This window comes from Oncorhynchus tshawytscha, linkage group LG19 (genome assembly GCF_018296145.1).
Source record: "Oncorhynchus tshawytscha isolate Ot180627B linkage group LG19, Otsh_v2.0, whole genome shotgun sequence".
NCBI classification, from domain to species: Eukaryota; Metazoa; Chordata; class Actinopteri; order Salmoniformes; family Salmonidae; genus Oncorhynchus; species Oncorhynchus tshawytscha.
Window position 1 is genome coordinate 3,977,948 of NC_056447.1, and position 26,798 is coordinate 4,004,745.

The following is a 26,798-nucleotide window of genomic DNA, read 5'->3' on the forward strand; positions in this document are numbered from 1 at the left end:
ACGCACACACATACACACAAACATACGCACACACATACACACAAACATACGCACACACATACACACAAACATACACACATACATACGCACACACATACACACAAACACACGCACAAACATACACACAAACATACGCACAAACATACGCACACACATACACACAAACATACGCACACACATACACACAAACATACGCACACACATACACACATACACACGCACACACATACACACAAACATACGCACAAACATACGCACACACATACACACGCACACACATACACACAAACATACGCACACACATACACACAAACATACGCACACACATACACACATACACACGCACACACATACACACAAACATACGCACAAACATACGCACACACATACACACGCACACACATACACACAAACATACACACAAACATACGCACACACATACACACGCACACACATACACACGCACACACATACACACAAACATACGCACACACATACACACAAACATACGCACACACATACACACATACACACGCACACACATACACACAAACATACACACACACATACACACATACACACATACACACGCACACACATACACACAAACATACACACACACAAACACACGCACACACATACACACAAACATACGCACACACATACACACGCACACACATACACACAAACATACGCACACACATACACACGCACACACATACACACAAACATACGCACACACATACACACATACACACAAACACACATACATACGCACACACATACACACATACATACGCACACACAAACATATGCACACACATGTCCTGCTACGCACACACGGTCTGTCTCACTTCCCAGCCGACAGAGATAGTGACTTTGTCCTTGAGACGTACTCCCCGTTCTCTCCCAAATCTCTAGTCAGGTCGGCACTGAGCTCTGACAGTCTGTGTTTGAAATACCATAAAGGCATATTGTTTTACCCTAATTCTGACTAGGACTACACATTTATTGATTATGATTTCATACATTCTAATCAATCCCATACAATTATATGTTTCAGGGCGGAAAATTCTAATCATTCAATTAACAGACAATTCTCACCTGGTTTAAATGCTACCACACCCATTTCAAGTCCTAGGACTCGCACATTGAATACAATGAATTTACGGGAATGATGAGGGATTCTGTTTTCTTTTTGAGGAGATTGATTTCCCCTTCTAACTTAGTTCACTCTTTCCAGGTCATGGAGTCGCCCCTCTGTCACATTGGCCACTGTTTTCAAACTTTCAACTTTAGCTGAGTGGGTATCCACTTTAGAAGTGAGCAGTGCAAGAGATTTATCGGTTTCAATTGCAACTTTCTGTTATCGGGTGTTGAGAGCTGCCATGTTCCCACAGGTGAATTGTGAATGGACAGAATATGCCAGCTGTTGGCACGAAATAGACCTGCTATTGTTCCTTGTAATATAGTGAACGTCCCACACCTTAAGGTTATGTTATATGATGACAGTTATTTGAAAATAAGTATGTTAATTCATAGTTATTTTTCTTAAGAAAGCCACGAGAGAGCCGCATGTTTCAATGCATTCCACCGGAACCCTTGGGTACAAAAGGCTGCAGTCCAAACACATTGTTTTTTTACTCCCTCAGCCCTTACACTAGTTACTTTCCCTTGGGAGAATCCCCATCAAAATCGGATGGAGTTTCATTGCCATCTTAAATAGAGGTCCAATTCATTAACGTTGCCCTCGATTTAGTTTGAGGGAGCGAGTGAACAACCATGGGCTGCGTTTCAAACTCATAAAAGACACACCCTCGTCCACTTACACCATTTGGCGAATCCCAGTCACCATCATGGTCGTAGGTCCAAACAATGAGCAAAACAAGGGAAGTTCGCAACCCAAGCCCCTCAGCCCTTGTTTTTGATAGAGTTTGCGAGTGTACAATTATGTTCACCTCGGGGCCTGAAATGCCCCATAATTCAATTTGCAATGATTGTACATCACTAAGAAAAGTCCACCGAAACGTAAAACCTCAACATAAATATGGATAAGTCAACATACAAGCGTAAGTAAAAACGAATGTAAAAAGGTTAGAAATTGTGCTACTAATACACATGAAGGCACAAACATGTCTCATTAAAGTAATGATGTTTTTGTAGAAATAAAACATTTTCCTTCAGAAGTTTCAACTAGGCAGGCTAACGTTAGTTAGATATTAATTTGCTAGCTATCATACAGTAGGCATATATTAATAATTATATATTTAATAAGTAGACATGCAATCATAATTTACTGTAGTGCATATAAAGCTCCCACAAGCTACCGGTGGCTGAAAACACAATCATCACGGGATGACTGAGTGACGAATTTCCGGGAAATGGCGGTCCATTTAAAAATCATTCCTTACTCCCCCCCTTTTTTTAAATTCAATTCAATTCAATTCATTTTTAACTTGGCAAGTCAGTTAAGTCCTATGGGGCTCCCAATTGCGGCCGGTTGTGATACAGCCTGGAATCGAACCACGCCTCTAGCACTGAGATGCAGTGCCTTAGAACGTTGCTCCACTCGGGTGCCCCATTAGAGCTGCAGAGACAATAAATTATGAACAATAGCTCTCTCTCTCTGCACTTTGTTCCATACCTCCTTACTCCCCCCTTGCCCTGCAAGTGTATACTCGTCAAACGTCACGACACGTCATCAGAAGTGTCCACTTAATTTGAGGGCTGAGGGAGGAAGGAATGATTTTAAGTGTTTGGAATGCAGCCATGGTCACTTGCGGGGTTGATATGACTCACAAGTCAATGAAAACTGTAGTCTCTGGTGGCCGCGAAGTGTCAAATTTCATCAACAAGGCTGCATTTTCGGCATGTCAGGAAAAGTATAGCTTGCTAAAAAATATATTTATATATACATACATATATTGATTTTAGCATTGGCAAATTGGCATTGTCTCGTAGTGAGGAGCCTATAAAACGTTGATAGATTCATAAACATATTTTTTTGCAAATCTGGGACAAGGCAAGGGACATTGAAGGTACTGTATACTGGGATGTGACGATGTAAAACGTCATTCAAGGGCTGAGGGTTTAGGGCCGAGGGCTGTCTATTTTGAGTTTGAAACGCAGCCAAAGTATATTGAAAGCAGGTGCTTCCACACAAGTGTGGTTCCTGAGTTAATTAGGTAAGAATTGTGTTGCTTTCCTCCAATAAAGTTACAGACACTTGTAGTATGGTGGCCCAAACGCCCAATTAATACACATATGTATTACCAGTCAATGTAAATCTGTTTAATTAAGGTCAACATGATGGAATCACCAACAGGAGACCATGTTTCAGACAGGTAAGGAAAGGCTACCTATTGTATAGCTAGCTATGTTTCCTCTACCACTGCCCCAGAGGACATCATTAGTGACCAACCTCCTAGTAACTTTAATTTCAGAATAATCACCATTGTTGTCTAATTCCCAAACTGCACCTACTCTAATCTGATTCTAAGGATTTGTTCCTAGATTGGGTTTATCGGTGTCTTCTGGGTTGTTTTCCCTTCCAGGCCGAAGGGCCGCACCCCTAGGGTGGAGGACTCTCCCCGGCCCTCCATCACGGATCGCCTGGCGCACCTGTGCGCCTCCAGAGAGCTGCTGGAGTTCTACAGGGGGAAAGTCACCCAGTTTGATGGAGAACACGAGGACCTGTTGGAGAAGTACAGGTGCACTACAGAGGACCAGGTAAATGGTGTGTGTGTGTGCGTGTGCGTGCATGCATTCATCTGGAGAAGTACAGAGCAACCGTGTGTGTGTGTGTGTGTGTGTGTGTGTGTGTGTGTGTGTGTGTGTGTGTGTCCGAAATCAGTGATGTGACTTCAACAGGGTAAAAATTTGGGCGTGAGAGTAGAGCATGTCAATTCGCATATACTGCGTAGCGTATACCAACTTAATTCTCATGAGAATTCATAAACCGTTGTATCAACACAGGTAGGCTGCAGCGTATTTGACTGATTAACCTCAGCTTACAGCCCTCTCAGGAGGCACACCGGTGCGCCAGGTGTTTAACTACATCTTTAGTCTACTTAGCATAGGGAAGATGATAACAATTCCTCTCATTACTTTTCTACAAACGACCCACGCAATTGATCTGCTTATTTTACCAGCGTTGCTCCATACAGACGCGAGAGAAATGGGCTTGCGCTTGAATTTTCTATGCTAAATCAAATCAAATCAAATTTTATTTGTCACATACACATGGTTAGCAGATGTTAATGCGAGTGTAGCGAAATGCTTGTGCTTCTAGTTCCGACAATGCAGTAATAACGAACAAGTAATCTAACAATTCCAAAAAACTACTGTCTTATACACAGTGTAAGGGGATAAAGAATATGTACATAAGGATATATGAATGAGTGATGGTACAGAGCAGCATAGGCAAGATACAGTAGATGATATCGAGTACAGTATATACATATGAGATGAGTATGTAAACCAAGTGGCATAGTTAAAGTGGCTAGTGATACATGTATTACATAAGGATGCAGTCGATGATATAGAGTACAGTATCTACGTATGCATATGAGATGAATAATGTAGGGTAAGTAACATTATATAAGGTAGCATTGTTTAAAGTAGACAGTGATATATTTACATCATTTCCCATCAATTCCCATGATTAAAGTGGCTGGAGTAGAGTCAGTGTCATTGACAGTGTGTTGGCAGTAGCCACTCAATGTTAGTGGTGGCTGTTTAACAGTCTGATGGCCTTGAGATAGAAGCTGTTTTTCAGTCTCTCGGTCCCAGCTTTGATGCACCTGTACTGACCTCGCCTTCTGGATGACAGCGGGGTGAACAGGCAGTGGCTCGGGTGGTTGATGTCCTTGATGATCTTTATGGCCTTCCTGTAGCATCGGGTGGTGTAGGTGTCCTGGAGGGCAGGTAGTTTGCCCCCGGTGATGCGTTGTGTAGACCTCACTACCCTCTGGAGAGCCTTACGGTTGAGGGCGGTGCAGTTGCCATACCAGGCGGTGATACAGCCCGCCAGGATGCTCTTGATTGTGCATCTGTAGAAGTTTGTGAGTGCTTTTGGTGACAAGCCAAATTTTTTCAGCCTCCTGAGGTTGAAGAGGCGCTGCTGCGCCTTCCTCACGATGCTGTCTGTGTGAGTGGACCAATTCAGTTTGTCTGTGATGTGTATGCCGAGGAACTTAAAACTTGCTACCCTCTCCACTACTGTTCCATCGATGTGGATGGGGGGGTGTTCCCTCTGCTGTTTCCTGAAGTCCACAATCATCTCCTTAGTTTTGTTGACGTTGAGTGTGAGGTTATTTTCCTGACACCACACTCCGAGGGCCCTCACCTCCTCCCTGTAGGCCGTCTCGTCGTTGTTGGTAATCAAGCCTACCACTGTTGTGTCGTCCGCAAACTTGATGATTGAGTTGGAGGCGTGCGTGGCCACGCAGTCGTGGGTGAACAGGGAGTACAGGAGAGGGCTCAGAACGCACCCTTGTGGGGCCCCAGTGTTGAGGATCAGCGGGGAGGAGATGTTGTTGCCTACCCTCACCACCTGGGGGCGGCCCGTCAGGAAGTCCAGTACCCAGTTGCACAGGGCGGGGTCGAGACCCAGGGTCTCGAGCTTGATGACGAGCTTGGAGGGTACTATGGTGTTGAATGCCGAGCTGTAGTCGATGAACAGCATTCTCACATAGGTATTCCTCTTGTCCAGATGGGTTAGGGCAGTGTGCAGTGTGGTTGAGATTGCATCGTCTGTGGACCTATTTGGGCGGTAAGCAAATTGGAGTGGGTCAAGGGTGTCAGGTAGGGTGGAGGTGATATGGTCCTTGACTAGTCTCTCAAAGCACTTCATGATGACGGATGTGAGTGCTACGGGGCGGTAGTCGTTTAGCTCAGTTACCTTAGCTTTCTTGGGAACAGGAACAATGGTGGCCCTCTTGAAGCATGTGGGAACAGCAGACTGGTATAGGGATTGGTTGAATATGTCCATAAACACACCGGCCAGCTGGTCTGCGCATGCTCTGAGGGCGCGGCTGGGGATGCCGTCTGGGCCTGCAGCCTTGCGAGGGTTAACACGTTTAAATGTCTTACTCACTTCGGCTGCAGTGAAGGAGAGACCGCATGTTTTCGTTGCAGGCCGTGTCAGTGGCACTGTATTGTCCTCAAAGCGGGCAAAAAGTTATTTAGTCTGCCTGGGAGCAAGACATCCTGGTCCGTGACTGGGCTGGGTTTCTTCCTGTAGTCCGTGATTGACTGTAGACCCTGCCACATGCCTCTTGTGTCTGAGCCGTTGAATTGAGATTCTACTTTGTCTCTGTACTGGCGCTTAGCTTGTTTGATAGCCTTGCGGAGGGAATAGCTGCACTGTTTGTATTCAGTCATGTTACCAGACACCTTGCCCTGATTAAAAGCAGTGGTTTGCGCCTTCAGTTCCACACGAATGCTGCCATCAATCCACGGTTTCTGGTTAGGGAATGTTTTAATCGTTGCTATGGGAACGACATCTTCAACGCATGTTCTAATGAACTCGCACACCGAATCAGCGTATTCGTCAATGTTGTTGTCTGACGCAATACGAAACATCTCCCAGTCCACGTGATGGAAGCAGTCTTGGAGTGTGGAGTCAGCTTGGTCGGACCAGCGTTGGACAGACCTCAGCGTGGGAGCTTCTTGTTTTAGTTTCTGTCTGTAGGCAGGGATCATCAAAATGGAGTCGTGGTCAGCTTTTCCGAAAGGGGGCGGGGCAGGGCCTTATATGCGTCGCGGAAGTTAGAGTAACAATGATCCAGGGTCTTTCCACCCCTGGTTGCGCAATCGATATGCTGATAAAATTTAGGGAGTCTTGTTTTCAGATTAGCCTTGTTAAAATCCCCAGCTACAATGAATGCAGCCTCCGGATAAATCGTTTCCAGTTTGCAGAGAGTTAAATAAAGTTCGTTCAGAGCCATCGAAGTGTCTGCTTGGGGGATATATACGGCTGTGATTATAATCGAAGAGAATTCTCTTGGTAGATAATGCGGTCTACATTTGATTGTGAGGAATTCTAAATCAGGTGAACAGAAGGATTTGAGTTCCTGTATGTTTCTTTCATCACACCATGTCACGTTGGCCATAAGGCATACGCCCCCGCCCCTCTTCTTACCAGAAAGATGTTCGTTTCTGTCGGCGCGATGCGTGGAGAAACCCGCTGGCTGCACCGCTTCGGATTGCGTCTCTCCAGTTAGCCATGTTTCCGTGAAGCAGAGAACGTTACAGTCTCTGATGTCCCTCTGGAATGCTACCCTTGCTCGGATTTCATCAACCTTGTTGTCAAGAGACTGGACATTGGCAAGAAGAATGCTAGGGAGTGGTGCATGGTGTGCCCGTCTCCGGAGTCTGACCAGAAGACCGCTTCGTTTCCCTCTTTTTCTGAGTCGTTTTTTTGGGTCGCTGCATGGGAACCATTCCGTGGCACTGGTTGTAAGGCAGAACACAGGATCCGCATCGCGAAAAACATATTCTTGGTCGTACTGATGGTGAGTTGACGCTGATCTTATATTCAGTAGTTCTTCTCGGCTGTATGTAATGAAACCTAAGATGACCTGGGGTACTAGTGTAAGAAATAACACGTAAAAAAACAAAAAACTGCATAGTTTCCTCGGAACGCGAAGCGAGGCGGCCATCTCTGTCGGCGCCGGAAGTAGATACCGTTGACGCTCGCGGCACGTCTTGTTTTCGCTCGCTCACTCCTGTGCCTTTTGTACTGAACAAAAAAATATAAACGTAACAATTTCTAAGATTTTACTGATTTACAGTTCATATAAGGAAATCGGTTAATTAAAATAAATTCATTAGGCCCTAATCTATGGATTTCATATGACCGGGAATACCGATACCTTCAAATTACCATTGATAAAATGCTATTGTGTTCATTGTCCGTAGCTTATGCCTGCCCAAACCGCTCTCCCACGACACCATACACTTGGTTTGCGGTTGTGAGGCCGGGTTGGGCGTACTGACAAATTCTCTAGAATGATGTTGGAGGTGGCTTATTTTAGAGAAATTAACATTCCATTCTCTGGCGACAGCTCTGGTGGACATTCCTGCAGTCCTCATGCCAATTGCACGCTCCCTCAACTTGAGACTTCTGTGGCATTGTGTTTGTGTGATGACAACTACACATTTGTGGGTGTTTTTTTGTCCCCATCAGAAAGGACCCCTGTGTAACGGTCAGGCTCTTTTAATCAGCTACTTGATATGTCACACATGTCAGGTGGCTGGATTATCTTGGTAAAGGAGAATTGCTCACTAACAGGATGTAAACAAATTTGATAGAATTAAGCTTCAGGGATGTTTTATTTCAGTTCATGAAACATCGGACCAAGACTTGACATGTTTATTTTTGTTCCGTGTAATTCCAGCCCTTTGACGCAGAGAATTTTTAAAAACGCTTTGGCTTTGTTTGCTTTGGGCTGTAATCCCCCTGTCTCTCCCTGCCCTCCAACAGAAGCTGCAGTGGGAGGTGGGGGTCTCTGAATTGCAGAAGGCTCTGAGAGAGAGGGAACAGGCACTGCGCCTGTACTCGGAGAACAACATACTCAAGATCAGGTGAGCTCTCATTTGATTCACAATTACACTTAACAATTGCAATTGACATTTCCAGCTTTACATTTGAGACTTTTTCAAAAATACTGTTTTTCTATTGTCTTTGTTTGCAGAGAGCGGGAGGACAGCAAGAGGATCCAGCACTTGTTAGCCCTGGTGGGGCCAGACATTGGGGGGATAACTTACTCCCACAGCGACCCTCCATTCAAGGTGGGAGGTCGGTCTCCAGGATCTATTCTACCCCATTGTCTTATGTCACATTACATGACTTCGGACAGGGAGAGATATCTAGTTGGCCACTTGAAAGACTGTTGTCTGTCTGCTGTAGGTTACCATAGCCCAGAAGAAACTAGGGCCCAGGATTCTGGATCATCGGAAGACCACAAAATCAAGAACTGGATGTGACAAAGGTTGAAAATGTATCTCAAGTCACACATTTTTTATGTTATGCGGTGCTAGAAGGATTTTAGGTCAAAATCATTCTAGATGGCATTTGGTTAAAATGTTCTCAAACTACTTAGCTGAGTTACACGATTTTGCTTACTTAAGATAAACCAAAGCCCAAGGAGGGGAGCTACTAAAGTCTCATTAAGTAGGATTACAGTGGGCTCTTAGCACACATCAGTTTACAGAAATGTGGAATAATCTGTGTTTGGAGTGCGATATTTCTCTGTGCCGACTTCTGTCTGTGAGCAGAGGGTAACCAGAAATCTAGATCAGAGGGAGTGGTGAATGGAGGAAGCTCAGAGCAGTACAGAAGCGCCAACCAGACCTTAGTACTACAGGTAGAGACACACACAACAACTATTTTAGCTTTGAACACTTGCTGTAAGTTGAATTGGTGTAATATGCCTACCTGTGGAGGTGCTGCCGGCTCAGATGGAGGAGCAGACAGGTCTGTCCAAAGAGAAGGTGGAGTCTCTGCTGGAGGATCCATGTGGAGGAGGGACAGGTCCAGCACCAGAGAGACCAGGACCCCATCACTGACAAGTGTGTATGTTCACTATCTACTATACTCCTCCACATGCCACTTTTGCCTCATATTCCTCATACTTTACCCCCACGCACCGCTAAATGACAAGTGGTATTACATGCCACTAGGGCTTCAGAATTCTGTGAACTGTCAATAAATAGTTTTCCAGAAATGACTGTTGACTGGATTTCCTCCTGATTCCGGGAATCAAATCAAATTCGATTTGTCACAAATACAATAGGTATAGATAGACCTTACAGTGAACTGCTTACAAGCCCTTGACCAACAATGCCGTTAAGAAAATAATACAACAAAAGTACAAATAATTAAAGAGCAGCAGTAAAATAATAATAGTGAGGCTATGTACAGGGGGTACCGGTGCGGGGTCACCGATTAGTTGGGGTAATTGAGATATGTGGGTAGGGTTAGTGACTCTGCATAGATGATAACAGAGTAGCAGCAGTGTAAAAGTGTGTGGGGGGGGCAGGCAATGAAAATAGTCTGGGTAGCCATTTGATTAGCTGTTCAGGAGTCTTATGGCTTGGAGGTAGAAGTTAAGAAGCCTCTTGGACCTAGACGTGGTGTTCCAGTACCGCTTGCCGTGTGGTAGAAGAGAGAACAGTCTGACTAGGGTAGCTGGAATCTTTGACAAAAAAAAAACATTTTTTTTTTGGGGGGGGTTCTGGATGGCAGGAAGCTTGGCCCCAGTGATGTACTGGGCCGTAACGTACTACCCTCTGTAGTACTTTGCGGTTGGGGGCCGAGCAGTTGCCATACCAGGCAGTGATGCAACCAGTTAGGATGCTCTCTGGTGTAGCTGTACAACCTTTTAAGGATCTGAGGACCCATGCCAAATCTTTTCAGTCTCCTGAGGGGAAATAGGTTTTGGCATGCCCTCTTCACAACTGTCTTGGTGTGCTTGGACCATGTTAGTCAGTTGGTGATGTGGACACAAAAGAACTTGAAGCGCTCAACCTGCTCCACTATAGCCCTGTCGATGAGAATGGGGGTGTGCTCGGTCTTCCTTTACCTGTAGTCCACAATCATCTCCTTTTGTCTTGATCACGTTGAGGGAGTTGTTGTTGTCCTGGCACCACACGGACTGGTCTCTGACTTCCTATTGGCTGTCTTGTCAGTGATCACTTGTCACCGGTAAACTTAATAATGGTGTTGTAGTCGTGCCTGGCCATGCAGTCTTGAGTGAACAGGGAGTACAGGAGGGGACTGAGCATGCACCCCTGAGGGGCCCCCGTGTTGTGGATCAGCATGGCAGCTGTTACCTACCCTTACCAGCTGGGGGCGGCCCGTCAGGATCCAGTTACAGAGGGAGGTGTTTAGTCCCAGGGTCGTTAGCTTAGTGATGAGCTTTTAAGGGCACTATGGTGTTAAATGCTGAGCTGTAGTCAATGAATAGCATTCTCGCATAGGTGTTCCTGTTGTCCATGTGTGAAAGGGCAGTGTGACGTGCAATAGAGATTACATGATCAGTTGGGGCGGTATGCAAATTGGAGTGGGTCCAGGGTTTCTGGAATAAGGGTGTTGATGGCCATGACCAGCCTTTCAAAGCACTTCATGGCTACAGATGTGAGTGCTACAGGTCGGTAGTCATTTAGGCAGGCTACCTTAGTGTTCTTGGGCACAGGGACTACGGTGGTCTGCTTGAAACATGTTGGTATTACAGACTCGGTCAGGGAGAAGTTGAAAATGTCAGTGAAGACACTTGCCAGTTGGTCAGTACACGTCCTGGTAATCCGTCTGGCCCCGCGGCCTTGTGAATGTTGACCTGTTTTAAAGGTCTTACTCACATCGGCTGCGGAGAGCATGGTCACACAGTCGTCCAGAACAGCTGATGCGCTCATGCATGTTTCAGTGTTATTTGCCTCGACGCGAGCATAGAAGTAATTTAGCTTGTCTGGAAGACTCGTGTTACTGGGCAGCTCTCGACTGTGCTTCCCTTTGTAGTCTATAGTCCTCAAGCCCTGCCATATCCGAGTGTCAGAGCCGGTGTACTAAGATTAGATCTTAGTCCTGTGATGCTTTGCCTGTTTGATAATTCATCGGCTGGCATAGCGGGATTTCTTATAAGCTTCTGGTTTGGAGTCCTTCTCCTTGAAAGCGGCAGCTCTACCTTTTACCTCGGTGCAGATGTTGCCTGTATGTAATCCATGGCTTCTGGTTGAGATGTACGTACAGTCACTGTGGGGACAACGTCATCGATGCACTTATTGATGAAGCCAGTGACTGATGTGGTGTACTCCTCAATGCCATCGGAAGAATCCCGGAACATCTTCCAGTCTGTGATAGCAAAACAGTCCTGTAGCTTAGCATCTGCTTCATCTGACCTCTTTTTTTTATTGACCAAGTCACTGGTGCTTCCTGCATTAAAGTCCCCAGCCACTGTGCCTCAACCAGGATTTTGGGGGGAAAACGGGTAAGTTATTGAAAGTTCCAGGAATTTTGCAACCCTACATGCTACTATCCAGCCTTTATCATTTTCTTACTCTGTCCCTTCTCCCTCAGGCTGGAGGGGACCCAGAACTTGACGGATGAGAGCTCCAGGGACTTCCTAAAGCTGAAGTTTGAGACGCAGGCCCGCGAGATGGTGGAGAAGGACCGGCTGCTGCGGGAGCTGGACACGAACCAGGACCGACTGAGGGAGGCCAGAGACAGCCACGGGAGGGAGCCACCAGGATCCAGAGGACCCAGTAGCGTGGCCCAGCCTGACACCCAGCACGTCCAAAGGGAAGAGCTCCGGGTGGGTAGTGGTGCACATGCTTCAGATCAGGGGTCTTACAACATCGGGATCATACTCATCAAATCAAAGTTTATTTGTAACGTGTGCTGAATACAACAGGTGTAACCTTACAGTTAAATGCTTAGTTACAGGCTCTAACCAATAGTGCAAAAAAGGGCACACAATGCAAATAGTCCGGGTAGCCATTTGATTACCTGTTCAGGAGTCTTATGACTTGGGGGTAGAAGTTGTTAAGAATCACCATTAGTGGTGATTGGGGATCACCATTAGCCAAGGCAGCAGCTACTCTTCCTGGGGTCCAAACACATTAAGGCACTTACATATAAGATAGGTGTGTTATACCTTGTGTTTATGTTGTATTTGTGTGCAAGTTTACGCCACTGTGTTTTGCCTACCTTTGTGTGTAGGACCGGTCTGACAAGATGGCAAAGCGTCTTCAGATGATGACCCAGCGGTACGAGGCCCTGAAGAAGAGGGCGGCCATGGAGGTGGAGCGCTTCAAGAGCGACATCAAACATCTCAAACAGAAACTCAAAGACGTGGAGAAACAGCTCTTCAAGGTGAGCATGGGACAAATGTTGTACGCCTGTGTGTTACCTGTTGTGTTAAAAGTGACCCTGAACGTGGGTCCTGACCATCCTACACGAGGTGCGTCAGATCAACGTTAAGACCAGGAAGGTCCAGGGGGAGCTGAAGGCAAAGATCTACGAGCTGGAGAAAGACCTCCACTACAGCTGAGATACAGCCCAGACTGGCCCACTGGAGACCTGGGTACCATTCAGTAGGTGCCAGACTTGGAAATATAAAAATGGATAATTTGTTATTGGAATTGCAACCTTTTTCAAAACCTATTTAATGTCTACTGATCGCAACCTTGTATTCCCATTTGACATGCTCTGTTTGAATTTCTGACACCTGATATGAGACTCGTTTGCAATGTTTCACGAATCAGTTTGTCAGGTTTCAGGCCAAGAACATCTGGGTGTGTATGGTCATTGGCAGACAAATTGTGTACGACATTATTGTCATTTTACATTGATACTCCAATCAAATACAAACAGAACAAGTTGAACATTGTGCATAGGTCATGCACATGCATCCTAGACGCACTTGTTTTCTACTACTGATTTGTCTATTGTGTGTTGCTGTGAAAAAACTAGTGGTTTCATTTAACAATGGATGTATCATTAACTGGTTGTTATAACTAGATATAAAAATGCACAATTGCGTGTTACATAAATGTTTGGTAAAAGTAATTGACTAGTCTAAAGTAAATAAATAAAAATTGGTTTCGTTTAAACACAGGCAAGAGTTTCCTTCCCGGTTTTTCTACCAGTCTAGGTGCTTTAAATCCTTTAAATCCAAGTGACATTAAGATTGAGTTATAATTCAAACCAAACCTATGGTGTTGAATAGAGTCCTCTAGTGGCCAAAAGACTGATAGCTTGGGCGATGCCATTGAGGACTTGGGTGAAGCTTCCAACTTCATTGGCTGATCTCTCCTGATGATCCGGTTGACCTGATTACCAGTTTGGAGTCTTGACAGCCAGGTCATCAGGAGGGATCAGCCAATGAATTTTACTTGTGAAGAAGTAAAATGGACTATTTGAAGATGGCGATGTCCTCAATGGTGCAGCCTATGCTCACAGACACCATCTTTGATTTGATTAGGATCCCCATTAGCCGACGCCAATAGTGACGGCTCGTCTTACTGGGGTCCGACACACAACGAAAGACTAGAATTTACATCCATTTAAAAACGTGAATACATGTCAGTACATACACAGAAGTAGGTCACATGTGGGAGAGACATTGTGCTGTGAAGTGCTGCTTTATTTTATTTTTTAAATTAAAGACCCCTGGTGGCATGTCTGGTGGAGTAAGTCTGTCAGTACTGTGCGTAAGTTGACTATGCAAACAATTTGGAATTTCCAACACATGTTTCTTATAAAAATAAGAAGTGACGCAGTCAGCCTTTCCTCAACGCTCAGCCAAGAGAGACTGGCATGCATAATATTAATATTCGCCCTCTGATTACAGTGACGTGCCACTCTGTTCCTGGCCAGCTGCAGCTTAACTAGGTCATTCTTTGCAGCACTTGACCATATGACTGGACAATAATCAAGATAAAATAAAACTAGAGCTGGCAGGACTTAAAGCATCTCTTTAGCACAGACACTCACAATATTTACAACCATTGAATCTATGTTTTAACCATGAGTTTACAATCTAAGGCAACACCAAGTAATTTAGTCTCCTCAACTTGTTCAACAGCCACACCATTCATTACCAGATTCAGCTGAGGTCTAGAATTTAGGGAAGGATTTGTACCAAATACAATGCTCTTAGCTTAAGAGATCGTTCATTATTACGCAGATACAAAGATGTTATGTCTACCCAAGTCTATGGTCCTGGTCTATCACCTTATGTATTACTGCCCCCTAGTGGAAAGAAGTGACATCCCAAAATAATCTATAGGCCTGAAGGCACATACAGAGCCTTCAGGAAGTATTTACACCCCTTGACTTTTTCCACATTTTGTTGTGTTACAGCCTGAATTTAAAATAGATTAAATTGAAATGTCACTGGCTTACACACAATAGCCCATAATGCCAAAATGGAATTGTTATTAGACATTTTTGCAAATGAATAAAAACATTCAAAGCTGAAATGTCTTGAGTCAATAAGTATTCAATGCCTTTGTTATGGCAAGCCTAAATTAGTTTCCGGAGTAGAAATCTGCTTAACAAGTCACATAATAAATTGCATGGACTCTGTGTGCAATAATAGTATTTAACATGATTTTTGAATGACTACCTCCACTCTGTACCCCACACATACAGTAAAATCATCTGTAAAGTCCCTCAGTGGAGCAGTGAATTTCAAACACAGATTCAACCACAAAGACCAGGGAGATTTTCCAATGCCTCGCAAATAAGGGACCTAGATGGGTAAACAAATAAAAAAAGCAGACATTGAATATCCCTTTGAGCATGGTGAAGTTATTAATTACACTTTGGATGATGTATCAATATACCCAGTCACTACAAAGATACAGGCGTCCTTTCTAACTCAGTTGCCGGAGTGGAAGGAAACAGCTTGGGGATTTCACCATGAAGCCAATGGTGACTTTAAAACAGTTACAGAGTTCAATGCCTGTGATAGGGGAAAACTGAGGATGGATCAACAACATTGTAGTTACTCCACAATACTAATCTAAATGTCAGAGTGAAAACAGAGTGAAAAGAAAGAAGCCTGTACAGAAAAATATATGCATCCTGTTTGCAACAAGACACTAAAGTAAAACTGCAAAAAATGTGGCAAAGAAACACATTTTATGTACTGAATACAAAGTGTTATGTTTGGCGCAAACTCAACACATCACTAAGTTCCACTCTTCATGCATTGTGGGAGTTTTTTAAAATTAAAATAAACGGAATAGAGCTAAGCACAGGCAAAACCCTAGAGGAAAACCTGGTTCAGTCTGCTTTCCAACAGACACTGGGAGGCAAATTCACCTTTCAGCAGGACAATAACCTAAAAGCCAAATTTACACTGGAGTTGCTTACCAAGAAGTCATTTAATGTTCTTTAGTGGCCTAGTTACAGTTTTGACTTAAATTGGTTTCAAATCTATGGCAAGACTTGAAAATGCCTGTCTATGAATGATCAACAAACCACTTGACACAGCTTGAATATGTTTTTTTAAAGAATAATGTACAAATATTGAACAATCCAGGTGTGCAAAACTTAGAGACTTATCCAGAAAGAATCACAGATTTAATCGCTGCCAATGGGGATTCTAACATGTATTGACTCGGGTGTGAATACTTATGTAAATAGGATATTTCTGTATTTCATTTTCAATAAATTTGCTAAAATGTTTAAAAAGGTGTTTTCACTTTGTCATTATGGGGTATTGTGATGTCATTATGGGGTATTGTGTGTAGATGGGTGAGAAAAAAAACAAATTTAATCCATTTTGAATTCAGGCTGTAACACAACAAAATGTGCAATAGGTCAAGGGGTACTAATAATATCTGAAGGCACTGTTAATGGCTTTCCACGCATAGGTTACTTTCTGTCCCTAAAACTGAAACGAAATAATATAAAAACTGAGTATAAATGTTTTTATCAAACTGAAAATAAATAAAACTAGAAAATCAAGTCTGAAAACTGAAACTAAACTAAACTGATTATTATTATTATTATTTAATAGGTATAAACAAACAGAAATAAAAACTCACATTCAATCACAAAACTATAATAACCTTGATGTCACCTTTACACTTGCCTATCATTACTTAGCCACAGTCCCTGCCAAGGCTGTGCACTAAAATGACCAATGCCCACTGGCTGAAACTTGAAAGAGCTGGGTGGGTGTAGTTTGATAATGATTGACAGGGACAGAACATAGAGCATGTAGTAGACACCACCATGATACTGCATGCACTGTGTGTACCTTGGCTTGGACAAGCCCCTCTACTCACACAGAATGGACTGTTTGAGTTGTGTGACTGGTCAGGTCATTATCAATGCAGACTAATTCCACTACGTACTGCACCTTAATGATGGAAACGACATTAGGGGAAACAGAGTTTGAAGTATCTTGTTGTTGTGTTATCCCAAATGGACATGGCAGTTTCACCAGCTTTAACGGCCTACCACAAAAGAAAAGAAGGGTGGTCTGGCATGAAGGCCTACAGATATAAGGCCTACAGATATAAGGCCTACAGATATAAGGTCTACAGATTATACATATTTTCTGAATGTTAAAACAACCCTTTTACACAAAAATGAGTGGCATATTAGACAAATGACATCTGTAACATGTTGCAATCTTGTTGCAACGTTTAGCCCAAAGTCAGCCAGCTATAACTTTAGCTTGCTATCAACTTGAAATCAAGTAGCTAATCAAATGTACAGTTGAAATCGGAAGTTTACATACACTTAAGTTGGAGTCATTAAATCTTGTTTTTCAACCACTCCACAAATTTCTTTGTGCATGACACAAGTAATTTTTCCAACAATTGTTTAAAGACAGATTATTTCATTTATAATTCAGTGTGTCACAATTCCAGTGGGTCAGAAGTTTACATACACTAAGTTGACTGTGCCTTTAAACAGCTTGGAAAATTCCCCAAAATGATGTCATGGCTTTAGAAGCTTCTGATAGGCTATTGACATCATTTGAGTCAATTGGAGGTGTACCTGTGGATGTATTTCAAGGCCTACCTTCAAACTCAGTACCTCTTTGCTTGACATCATGGGAAAATCAAAAGAAATCAGCCAAGACCTCAGAATAAAAATTGTAGACCTCCACAAGTCTGGTTCACCCCTGGGAGCAATTTCCAAAAGCCTGAAGGTACCACGTTCATCTATACAAACAAAAGTACGCAAGTATATACACCATGGGACCACGCAGCCGTCATACCACTCAGAGAGGAGACGCGTTCGGTCTCTTAGAGATGAACGTACTTTTGTGTAAAAAGTGCAAATCAATCCCAGAACAACAGCAAAGGACATTGTGATGATGCTGGAGGAAACAGGTACAAAAGTATCTATATCCACAGTAAAACTAGTCCTATATCGACATAACCTGAAAGGCCACTCAGCAAGGAAGAAGCCACTGCTCCAAAACCGCCATAAAAAAGCCAGACTACGGTTTGCAATTGCACATGGGGACAAAGATTGTACTTTTTGGAGAAATGTCCACTGGTCTGATGAAACAAAAATAGAACTGTTTGGCCATAATGAGGGGGGGAGGCTTGCAAGCCAAAGAACACAATCCCAACCGTGAAGCACGGGGGTGGCAGCATCATGTTGTGGGGGTGCTTTGCTGCAGGAGGGACTGGTGCACTTCACAAAGGGGGAGGAAAATTATGTGGATATATTGAAGCAACATCTCAAGACATCAGTCATGAAGTTAAAGCTTTGTCGCAAATGGGACTTCCAAATGAACAATGACCCCAAGCATACTTTCAAAGTTGTGGCAAAATGGCTTAAGGACAACAAAGTCAAGGTATTGGAGTGGCCATCACAAAGCCCTGACCTCAATCCTATAGAACATTTGTGGGCAGAACTGAAAAGCATGTGCGAGCAAGGAGGTCTACAAACCTGACTCAGTTACAGCTCTGTCAGGAGGAATGGGCCCAAATTCACCCAATTTATTGTGGGAAGCTTGTGGAAGGCTACCTGAAATGTTTGACCCAAGTTAAACAATTTAAAGGCAATGCTACCAAATACTAACTGAGTGTAGGTAAACTTCTGACCCACTGGGAATGTGATGAAAGAAATAAAAGCTGAAATTAATCATTCTCTCTACTATTATTCTGACATTTCACATTCTTAAAATAAAGTGGTGATCCTAACTGACCTAAAACAGGGAATTTTCACTATGAATTAATGTCAGGAATTGTGAAAAACTGACTTTAAATGTATTTGGCTAAGGTGTATGTAAACTTCCGACTTCAACTGTATGTTTTAGTCATACCACAGAGTATATAAGCCCAGAGGCGCAACATCTTGAGAATTCCGGGAACACTTGCGAAACAGATCAAGCAGATCAGGATGAGGTTTGGGGTTTGAGAAGTCAATTAGTGAAGTGAAAACGTATTCCTTAGTTACTTATTTTCTCTAAATCTAAAGGAACAAACTTCAATCGAGCCAATGTCTTAAGTTATTACTCCAACCTCATGAAAACTGACAGGTTTTATTTATTATTATTTTTTACCCCCTTTATCTCCCCAATTTCGTGATTACGATCTTGTCTCATCGCTGCAACTCCCCAACGGGCTCAGGAGAGTCGAAGGTCAAGTCATGCGTCCTCCAAAACATGAAGCCAGCTGCACCAATGTGTTGGAGGAAGCACCATTCAACTGACGACCGAAGTCAGCCTGCAGTCGAAACTGAGACCTTTAGAGTTAATAACAACTTTCACGAAGAAGTGACTTTGATTTGAAGGCCTGCATATGCGCAGTTAGGCGCGTTTCCGCATGAGCTTAGCTAGCCAAAGTCACCCTGACATCGCCTACAAGTGTGATCGGGAATTTCTATTAGAGAAGCAGTTTTTGCCTATCTTCATACTGTACTGTCTCTGGTTATACATTTACTAGTTAGCTAATTACAGGCTGAACATTACCCCACTGAAGGTATTAATTTTCCTTCTTGGATTATCCTTCTTGGATGTCCTCTGTTTACATAGTACAATGTGAATCACTCATGTATTCTATCTACTACTGCTGTAGCATGTTTCCTCCCTGCTCCCTCGCTATGGCAATGCATATAGTAACCTAAACATTAATAGATCACAGTCTGGCCCACAAAGATCAGACGACAGCAAGTATGACCAACAAAACCTAAATAGATATGAATCATCTTTCATCAAGTCAAGAAAAAATGTCTAATGCAACATTTACTAATGTAATTATAAAGAAAACAGAGAGCATGTACAAAATTCACTTTATTTTAAAGGGTGATATAAGGCATGAAGCAAATGTGGAATGACTTTGTGAAAGGTTTAGACCCGGTGAAGATGTAGAGTGAAGGTATCTTTTAACGCTCTCTGTACCCAGGTGCAGTGGAACAATTATCTTTCAGCCTCAGAGCAGCATGACTGGTTCTGATTCTGGATAGCTGTATAACGTCTGTCGTGGGTGGAAGAAGAGGAGGACCAATGCGCAGCGTGGTAAGTGTCCATATTCTTTAATGAAGTAATTGAACACTGAAACAATAAATAAAACAACAAAACGAACAGTCCTGAATGGTGCTGGAAAAACACTAAACAGAAAAGAATCACCCACAACTCAGGGGTGAAAACAGGCTACCTTAAGTATGGTTCTCAATCAGGGACAACGATTGACAGCTGCCTCTGATTGAGAACCATACCAGGCCAAACACAGAAATCCCAAATCATAGAAAAAAGAACATAGACTGCCCACCCCAACTCACGCCCTGACCATACTAAAACAAAGACAAAACAAAGGAACTAAGGTCAGAACGTGACAGTACCACAAAACCTGAACCTATAGGGGTGGGCGCCATAACATTGGAAATCACTCTGTGAGCTATGAGTTTTTCCAACTTGAGACTAGGGCTGTCATGTCATTTTGTCATCCGGTGATTGTCAAGCAAATATCTGCTGGTCTCACGGTAATTGATCGTTAATTAACATAAAAATGTTTAGCCTCTCTTGGCTTCCACGCATAGCCTACAAGCCACTGATGCAGACCTTTGGAACGTCTGCGTTTCAAAAGTCCATTTAATATAGCCTACACCTTCACAGTAAATGTTTTGATTTTTAAAACATTCTAAGGCTGAATGATGCAACTAATCATGATTTGAAAAAAGCTGCATGAAAGTCATGAGCTTAGCTTTGTATATTGCGCAGGATGCACACACTACATCAGTCTCTCATTCACAATTTGACAAGCACTTGATAATATTCTCACTAGGCCTCTAATGTCCCGGCGGCATCCTCCTTGTGTGGCCATAATGTCCCCTGAAAAAATCCATGCCTTTTGCGGCCAAAGTGGCCATTGTGTCCTTGGGCTGAGTATAATTATTATAATTCCCTTCTCCAGGCTGCCAATCACCGTGCTCTGAAGCACCTCACACTCACATGGCTCTCAGATACCTAAATTATTTTTAGCCAATGCCCTTCATGTGATCGGGTCCTTCTCACAGGCATCTCAACTCTGAAGTAGGCTAAGAGTGAAGACAGACACATCTGGGACGCAACTGTGCGTGTCCTTCTTGTCGAAGTCCGAGATGCATATTGAAGATGTTAGAAGAACTGTCCACATTTACTTTTCATCAGCCAACAAGATGAGTAGGCTTGCTGAACAGTTCTAGGTCATTGTACATACAATTTGTAGACCATGTGGACTTCATCTGCAATGACTCGGACGATTTTGGATCTGTAAAGGACTGAGGCCAAAACATCTTTCCTGGTTTTCTCCAACCAGCTCTCCGGACTTCCGAAGACAAGGTCGCATGCGCCCTCCAATATAACGTTCTTGTCTTGCTTCACATCCACCGATCTGAGAGCCAGGGCTGTTGCCTCGTGGATTAGTCTGTCCACCACAGCCTTTAGCGTGGACACGACTGTCAGAAATGGAAGCTGTTTTCCTAGCTTCTTGAAGTCTAGAACTCGCTAGCTGGTTAAATTAGGCTTTTCCCCAAATGCAATTGGCAAGACCATCAATATATCCTCCCCTCGCACAAAGGCTTGAAATGCTTCAAGTTGCGCCTATCTTAATTCAGTCCCTAAATTGGCCGTTACTTTTCAGAATGCTTCACCCCTGAGTTTTTCTCCCCACAGCTTGGCTTGTTTATCTCGCTAGTGGGGAGTAGGAAATTGACGAGGAAATAGCGTGCATATGAGAACCAATCAAAATGTTAGCTCAAATTCTGAGCAAATATTGAATTTTACACAGACTCTTGTCCAGAACAAGTGGGTCACAGCTCTTTGCTGTGTAGTCACGTGGGTCACGTCAGCCAGGCTATCACATTTTAACTCAAGCCCACTTAACTCTCTTCCTTCCCTCCCGTCTCTCCATCACAGTGACAACCCTATAGCAGACATTTATGGTGCCAACCTCTACAACCACTACTTACAGGCCTGACGCCACTGCAGGGTTCAGATGCAGCTCAAGCGGATCGTTGGGGAGCCCCAGAGCCTGGAGGACAACCACAAAATGATCCGTGACAAAATGGAATGGGTGTCAGGGGTGTACTAGGGGCGAGGACAAGTCTATTCCTGGCCCATACACTGTTCACTTCACTGCCTAGTTAGTTAACAGACCCTCATGGTCTGGGTCTCAAAGGCTGCCTTTACACAGGCAGCCTAATTCTGATCTTTTGCCCAATAATTGCTCTTTTGACCAGTCAGATCAGATGTTTTGCCAACAATTGGGTAAAAGATCAGAATTGTGCTGCCTGTGTAAACCTAGCCTAACAGCTACTCTTTGGTTAGGACAGAGTCTGAGAGTCCACATAGACCTCTCTGTGACCAACAGATGTCTAAAATACAAGTTAACATATGAAGGAGGCTTCCTCCTTAACCTCCTCACTATTGTATTGTCTTTATACAAGTCTAGAATGTCCGTGCACATTTACCATACTGTTCTGCCATTGAGATTTCCGTAACTTTTCCATTTCTGTTGCGTGTCCTGTTCTAAAGAGTGTAATTCTGTCTGTTATGGTAATCATGACTATGTTTTTGGCGACTTAATAAAATGATTCTTAGTTTACTTGAAACAGCCTTAGGGGTTTGATAGGTCAGTGACTTCCAGGATTATTACAGTATCAGAGTCATTTCTTTATGCAAGTGACTAATTTAAGTCAAGGAATGTTCATTGATGGTCTCCACAACTGATGCAAGGCAAGTTGTAGTTAACTAAACTAGTCCTACATATCCGCTCGTGTTCAATTAAGGGTTGGAGCATCTTAACAGAGCCAATGGTATGTGACGGCATGCTATCGGGGGATGTAAGTATGTTATCATGTTTTCTGAATTATGATTATTATTTTTATGGGATTTGTTATTGAATGTTTTATGCGGGGATGTCAGCATTTGTTCAATTTGGCCAATGGTTTGAAGGGAAAGAAGTGTGAGACTGGAATTGTCAATGCAATTTGACAAACTGGAGGACAATTTTTTTTTTTTAAAGGTAAAAGATCAAACAATAGGAGTGTTCATTGAAACCAGTCATTCTGACACATACAATAGACCACAGGTGGCCAGAGGATACTTTTACCACGTTTGGTTATTAAATACTGGTTACGTTTTAGACAATAGTAATGGCTTAAGTACGATAAGGACAGGTGCATGTGACTACTGGCAGCCAAGTTTAAAACTACAGTTAAAGACCCACTCCAGCCTCCCTAGAACTTAATTTATCACCTGATTCACTTAACAAAATAGGTGGTCCATTGCTCCTCTGTTGTTCCTGCAAGCAAAGGGAAAATCCGATGACATCAGAGTGCACCATCAGACCAACTCCTTGTTTTGGCAAACTCTTGAATTTCGCAATTGTGTTAAAAAAAATTTTTTTTTTAACTATTTTGCTCAAAACATTTATTTATTTTTACCCCTAAATGTGTGTACTGTATTTATACTTGAAATATTGCTTTTCAATGGGAAACGTTAAAAAATACAGCTGGAGTGGGACTTTTCAATGGCAGTGATAGTCTCAATCATCACTACAGTACTTGTATCTATTCCATCCCCACCAACGCACAATATAGTAGACACACATCCCCAACCCCTAGCCTCTATCCCAACACACTTCTTGACAGCACCTCCTTTAAATGTGGCAGTCTAAAAGTAGCAGGCGTTGTGGCAATGTTGATTCCAGACAATTATAGTTTATCTCTAGGTTAATTATACAGTTATCAGGACCATCAGCACAACAACCTCTTGTCCACCTTGCCCATCAATTCTCTCAACAACATGATTTCCTGTCCGTGGAATCGGAGCCATGGATAGGATGGGAGTTTGGGAAGTGTGGGGAGGCCTGTGAGTGTTCGTCTGTGATGGTCAGGCCGTTCCTAACCATCAGCTCCCGGGCCATTAGCACGAAGGCTGCCTCCACATTCTGGGCCTCCTTGGCTGAGGTTTCCAAGGCGGCCAGCGCACCCTTCCCTTCAGCCAGGGTACAGGCATCCTCAAACAGCACTTGTCTCTCCGACTGCAGATCCGACTTGTTCCCTAGGAGAAAAGAGCAGAGAATGGAAATTGTTCTTTTTATTTGAGTTTCTTTTGAGAAATAGATGACTGTTGATTGCTTGGAATAATCTATTTATAAGCTCAAGGTAAGTGTCAGACAATTTTCTCTCACCCGCCAGTGACGATGAGCACCACATCTGTTATGTCATTATTACAACTGCTCAGTAGGCTTTATAACAGAGTTTGACTAAAGCCACGTGTTGCCTGTGTCTCTCCCACCCACCAATGAGGATGAGAACAACGCTAGCAGCCCCGTACTGCTCCACTTCCTGGATCCAGTGTGTCACAGATTCAAACGTTGGACGCCGTGTGATGTCATAGGCCACTATAGCGCCGTGGGCACTGCGGTAATAGCTCTGGGTGATTGTGCGGAAACGCTCCTGTCCAGCCGTGTCCCACACCTGCAGCTGAGGAGACAAGAAACAATACCCACTTTAGCTGGAGAACACACACTACACCAATGTCTTATACACACACACTCAGGCCAGGTTAAGGAACAAAGGGTCAGTTGAAACCCACCCATAGCCTTTTCCCCAACCCTCTGGTAGAACAAGATAGGTGTAAACATGGAGAGCGCTCCCCTAAGCATATTGAAAGATTAGCTGGAGACAGCACCACATGCTTACACCTATCCAGTCGCTTCGGCAAACACTAAAGGCTAAAGGACTGTGGGTTGGATGTCTATGCATCCCTGTGTAGGAGAGACTGGTACAGGGAGGTTTTCATTGATTTCATTGATGGATGAGACGTTTTTAAGGGTGGTCCAAAAACATCCAACCCATCCTCCAAATACACAGACAAACATGTACCTAGGAAAACACACTTATATTGTCCATACAATTATACAGTCACTTGATACACACCCAGAAAACACACACACACTCACAGCGGGGCGATCCAAAGCTACAGTTTGACCTCTCCCGTTCCTTAAAACAAACAAAAAAGTGCTGAAGACTTCTTTGCTTTTGAGGACAGCAGAGGCAGAACCATTTACACTGTGTAAAGACACAATTAAGCTAGCTAGGCCTATTGACAATAACGAAATACTGGACGAAACAAAGACAATATCTCCTGTACTTAACATCAACACATATTCCCTTACCTTGACCTTCCTGCCATCAATGTCCATGGTGCGTACGGTGAAGTCCACCCCGATAGTGTTTTGTTGTTTCTCAATGAAGACACCAGACTTAAAGCTCTGGACCACGCAGGTCTTCCCCACGTCCGAGTCTCCCACCAGGATGATCTTAAAGAGGAAGTCGAAGGAGTCGTCCTGCTCCGGCCCAGAGGACTGCATGGTGAGGGGTCGACACAGGGAGAGTCTGAGAGACAAAACTAAAATAGGGCCAGGCCGAGATGCCCTGCAGCAGCGATAGAACTGGTTCTCTACTGTGTAAGTTGTTAGCTGCGTCAATAACAGTTGAAACTGTTGACAGAGATGGTCACATCCTAGTCAAAAACACGAAGAGAACTCTTCCTCAAGAGGAGCTAAAGAAGTACATGTACATTTCCTACTGAAACGGTGTCCCTTCTATGCAGATTGTCTTGGGAAAACTCAGGAACTATATTTTTAAAAAACAATATCACGGCTTGTTAGTCCCCTGTTTATAACCATAGCCTGTTTCTTCTTCATTCTTTTTGTATTGAAGATAAGGCTTCAATTGGCTATGTCCTCTACTTCTACAGGTGTTCTCTACTCAGCCCCTCTTCTGGTATTTCCTCAGGTGTCCATCTCCCAAAGTGAGCTCATTCCACACGCAAATAAAACGTCACATTCGAAACAATATCACAATTAAAGGTGTTCTGGAAGGCTTCCAAAAGGTCCACGTTTCAAGTCTTCGCCCTTTTTCAAAGGTTGTGTACATCAAATCACTCCCATTCTTTGTGCTCAGACCTCCAACTGTTTCCCTGCACAGTTGGTGTTCTTATGCCCTTTATACCATATTTCTCTCTCTACTCTGTTGTTCTCCCCACTCTCATTCGTTCACAGACAGCTACGGTACACCCCTTACCTTTCCTGGCAGGTGTGATTTCCAGTTGCCTGCCCACCTGCACCACTGCATCTTGGGAATTGTAGTTTTCCGGGCAAGGTCCAGGGTCTGTGAGGACAGGAAGGAGGGATCAGTCGCAGCGGTCACATTTAAGACTTGTCTCTAGGTTCTTGCGAGGCTCACTGGGTACAAATCCTTAGGTCAATAGAGGGAGCCACTCCTGTAGTTAAGCTGCTTGTGGTGAAATGTAAACACAATCATTTTCTCTTGACAAGTGGCCTTTGGACCCCAGAGAGCTGCATACAAATACTCAGAAACACACAGGCGGCTTCCCCTCTCTCACTATTCGCCACCTCCTGACTGCCGTCAACTAACACATTCCAGTGCATTCAACAGCTAAATATAGAGCAGGCAAGAACACAAGACAACGCTTACGCGTTTCTCAGTAAACATCTTGTTAATGAGGGTTAATTGAATTTACTGTGTGATGAATCCATTTTACCTCAGGCGCCATACATTGACCTCGCGAGGAGATAAAGTGAAGTGATGAAGAGTCTACTGTTCTGGAAGTCAGAGACCCCCTCTTTTTTTTTCCATTTCTCTCTCCACCCACACACTGGTTTGTCGTCATCTCAGCCCACAGAGGCACAAGGCACAGCTGGACACAGAACAATGCGTGCGAGTGTGAGTGGCGCTGTGCACCAGGGCTGGCCTATCTCTGGCCCCAGCCACCATGTTCTTCCTCTGAGTGTGGTCACATGAC

At 43.7% G+C, this 26,798-nt stretch overlaps 3 protein-coding genes across 3 annotated transcripts; 2 read left to right on the forward strand and 1 right to left on the reverse strand.

Annotated features, from left to right (window-relative positions):
- The first annotated feature begins 2,870 nt into the window (after positions 1-2,870).
- Positions 2,871-9,640, forward strand: LOC112219185 (coiled-coil domain-containing protein 77). Its single transcript, XM_042302005.1, has 5 exons — positions 2,871-2,882; positions 3,514-3,729; positions 3,898-3,900; positions 8,489-8,589; positions 8,700-9,640. Exons 1-5 carry the CDS (start codon positions 2,871-2,873, stop codon positions 8,989-8,991), a joined length of 624 nt encoding a protein of 207 aa, XP_042157939.1. The 3' UTR covers positions 8,992-9,640.
- LOC112219186 (coiled-coil domain-containing protein 77-like) lies at positions 9,435-20,072 on the forward strand. Its single transcript, XM_042302006.1, has 4 exons — positions 9,435-9,481; positions 12,080-12,314; positions 12,722-12,874; positions 19,888-20,072. Exons 1-4 carry the CDS (start codon positions 9,435-9,437, stop codon positions 19,936-19,938), a joined length of 486 nt encoding a protein of 161 aa, XP_042157940.1. The 3' UTR covers positions 19,939-20,072.
- Positions 20,073-22,947: 2,875 nt separating this feature from the next.
- Positions 22,948-26,749, reverse strand: LOC112218241 (ras-related protein Rab-19). Its single transcript, XM_024378874.2, has 5 exons — positions 26,538-26,749; positions 26,057-26,143; positions 25,147-25,335; positions 24,268-24,451; positions 22,948-24,026 (listed from the first exon to the last, which is right to left on the reverse strand). Exons 1-5 carry the CDS (start codon positions 26,664-26,666, stop codon positions 23,761-23,763), a joined length of 855 nt encoding a protein of 284 aa, XP_024234642.1. The 5' UTR covers positions 26,667-26,749; the 3' UTR covers positions 22,948-23,760.
- Positions 26,750-26,798: the final 49 nt, after the last annotated feature.

Bases quoted from the DNA above. Each gene is read 5' to 3' on its own strand.
- LOC112219185 (XM_042302005.1), top strand. The intron at 8,590-8,699 runs GTGAGCTCTCAT...CTTTGTTTGCAG, and splicing joins AACAACATACTCAAGATCAG to AGAGCGGGAGGACAGCAAGA.
- LOC112219186 (XM_042302006.1), top strand. From the start codon at position 9,435: ATGCCTACCTGTGGAGGTGCTGCCGGCTCAGATGGAGGAGCAGACAG. The intron at 9,482-12,079 runs GTCTGTCCAAAG...CTTCTCCCTCAG, and splicing joins TCAGATGGAGGAGCAGACAG to GCTGGAGGGGACCCAGAACT. The intron at 12,875-19,887 runs GTGAGCATGGGA...CTCTGTACCCAG, and splicing joins TGGAGAAACAGCTCTTCAAG to GTGCAGTGGAACAATTATCT.
- LOC112218241 (XM_024378874.2), bottom strand. From the start codon at position 26,666: ATGACGACAAACCAGTGTGTGGGTGGAGAGAGAAATGGAAAAAAAAAG. The intron at 26,144-26,537 runs GTAAAATGGATT...CTGTCCTCACAG, and splicing joins GTCAATGTATGGCGCCTGAG to ACCCTGGACCTTGCCCGGAA. The intron at 24,452-25,146 runs GTAAGGGAATAT...TTGTCTCCTCAG, and splicing joins TTGATGGCAGGAAGGTCAAG to CTGCAGGTGTGGGACACGGC.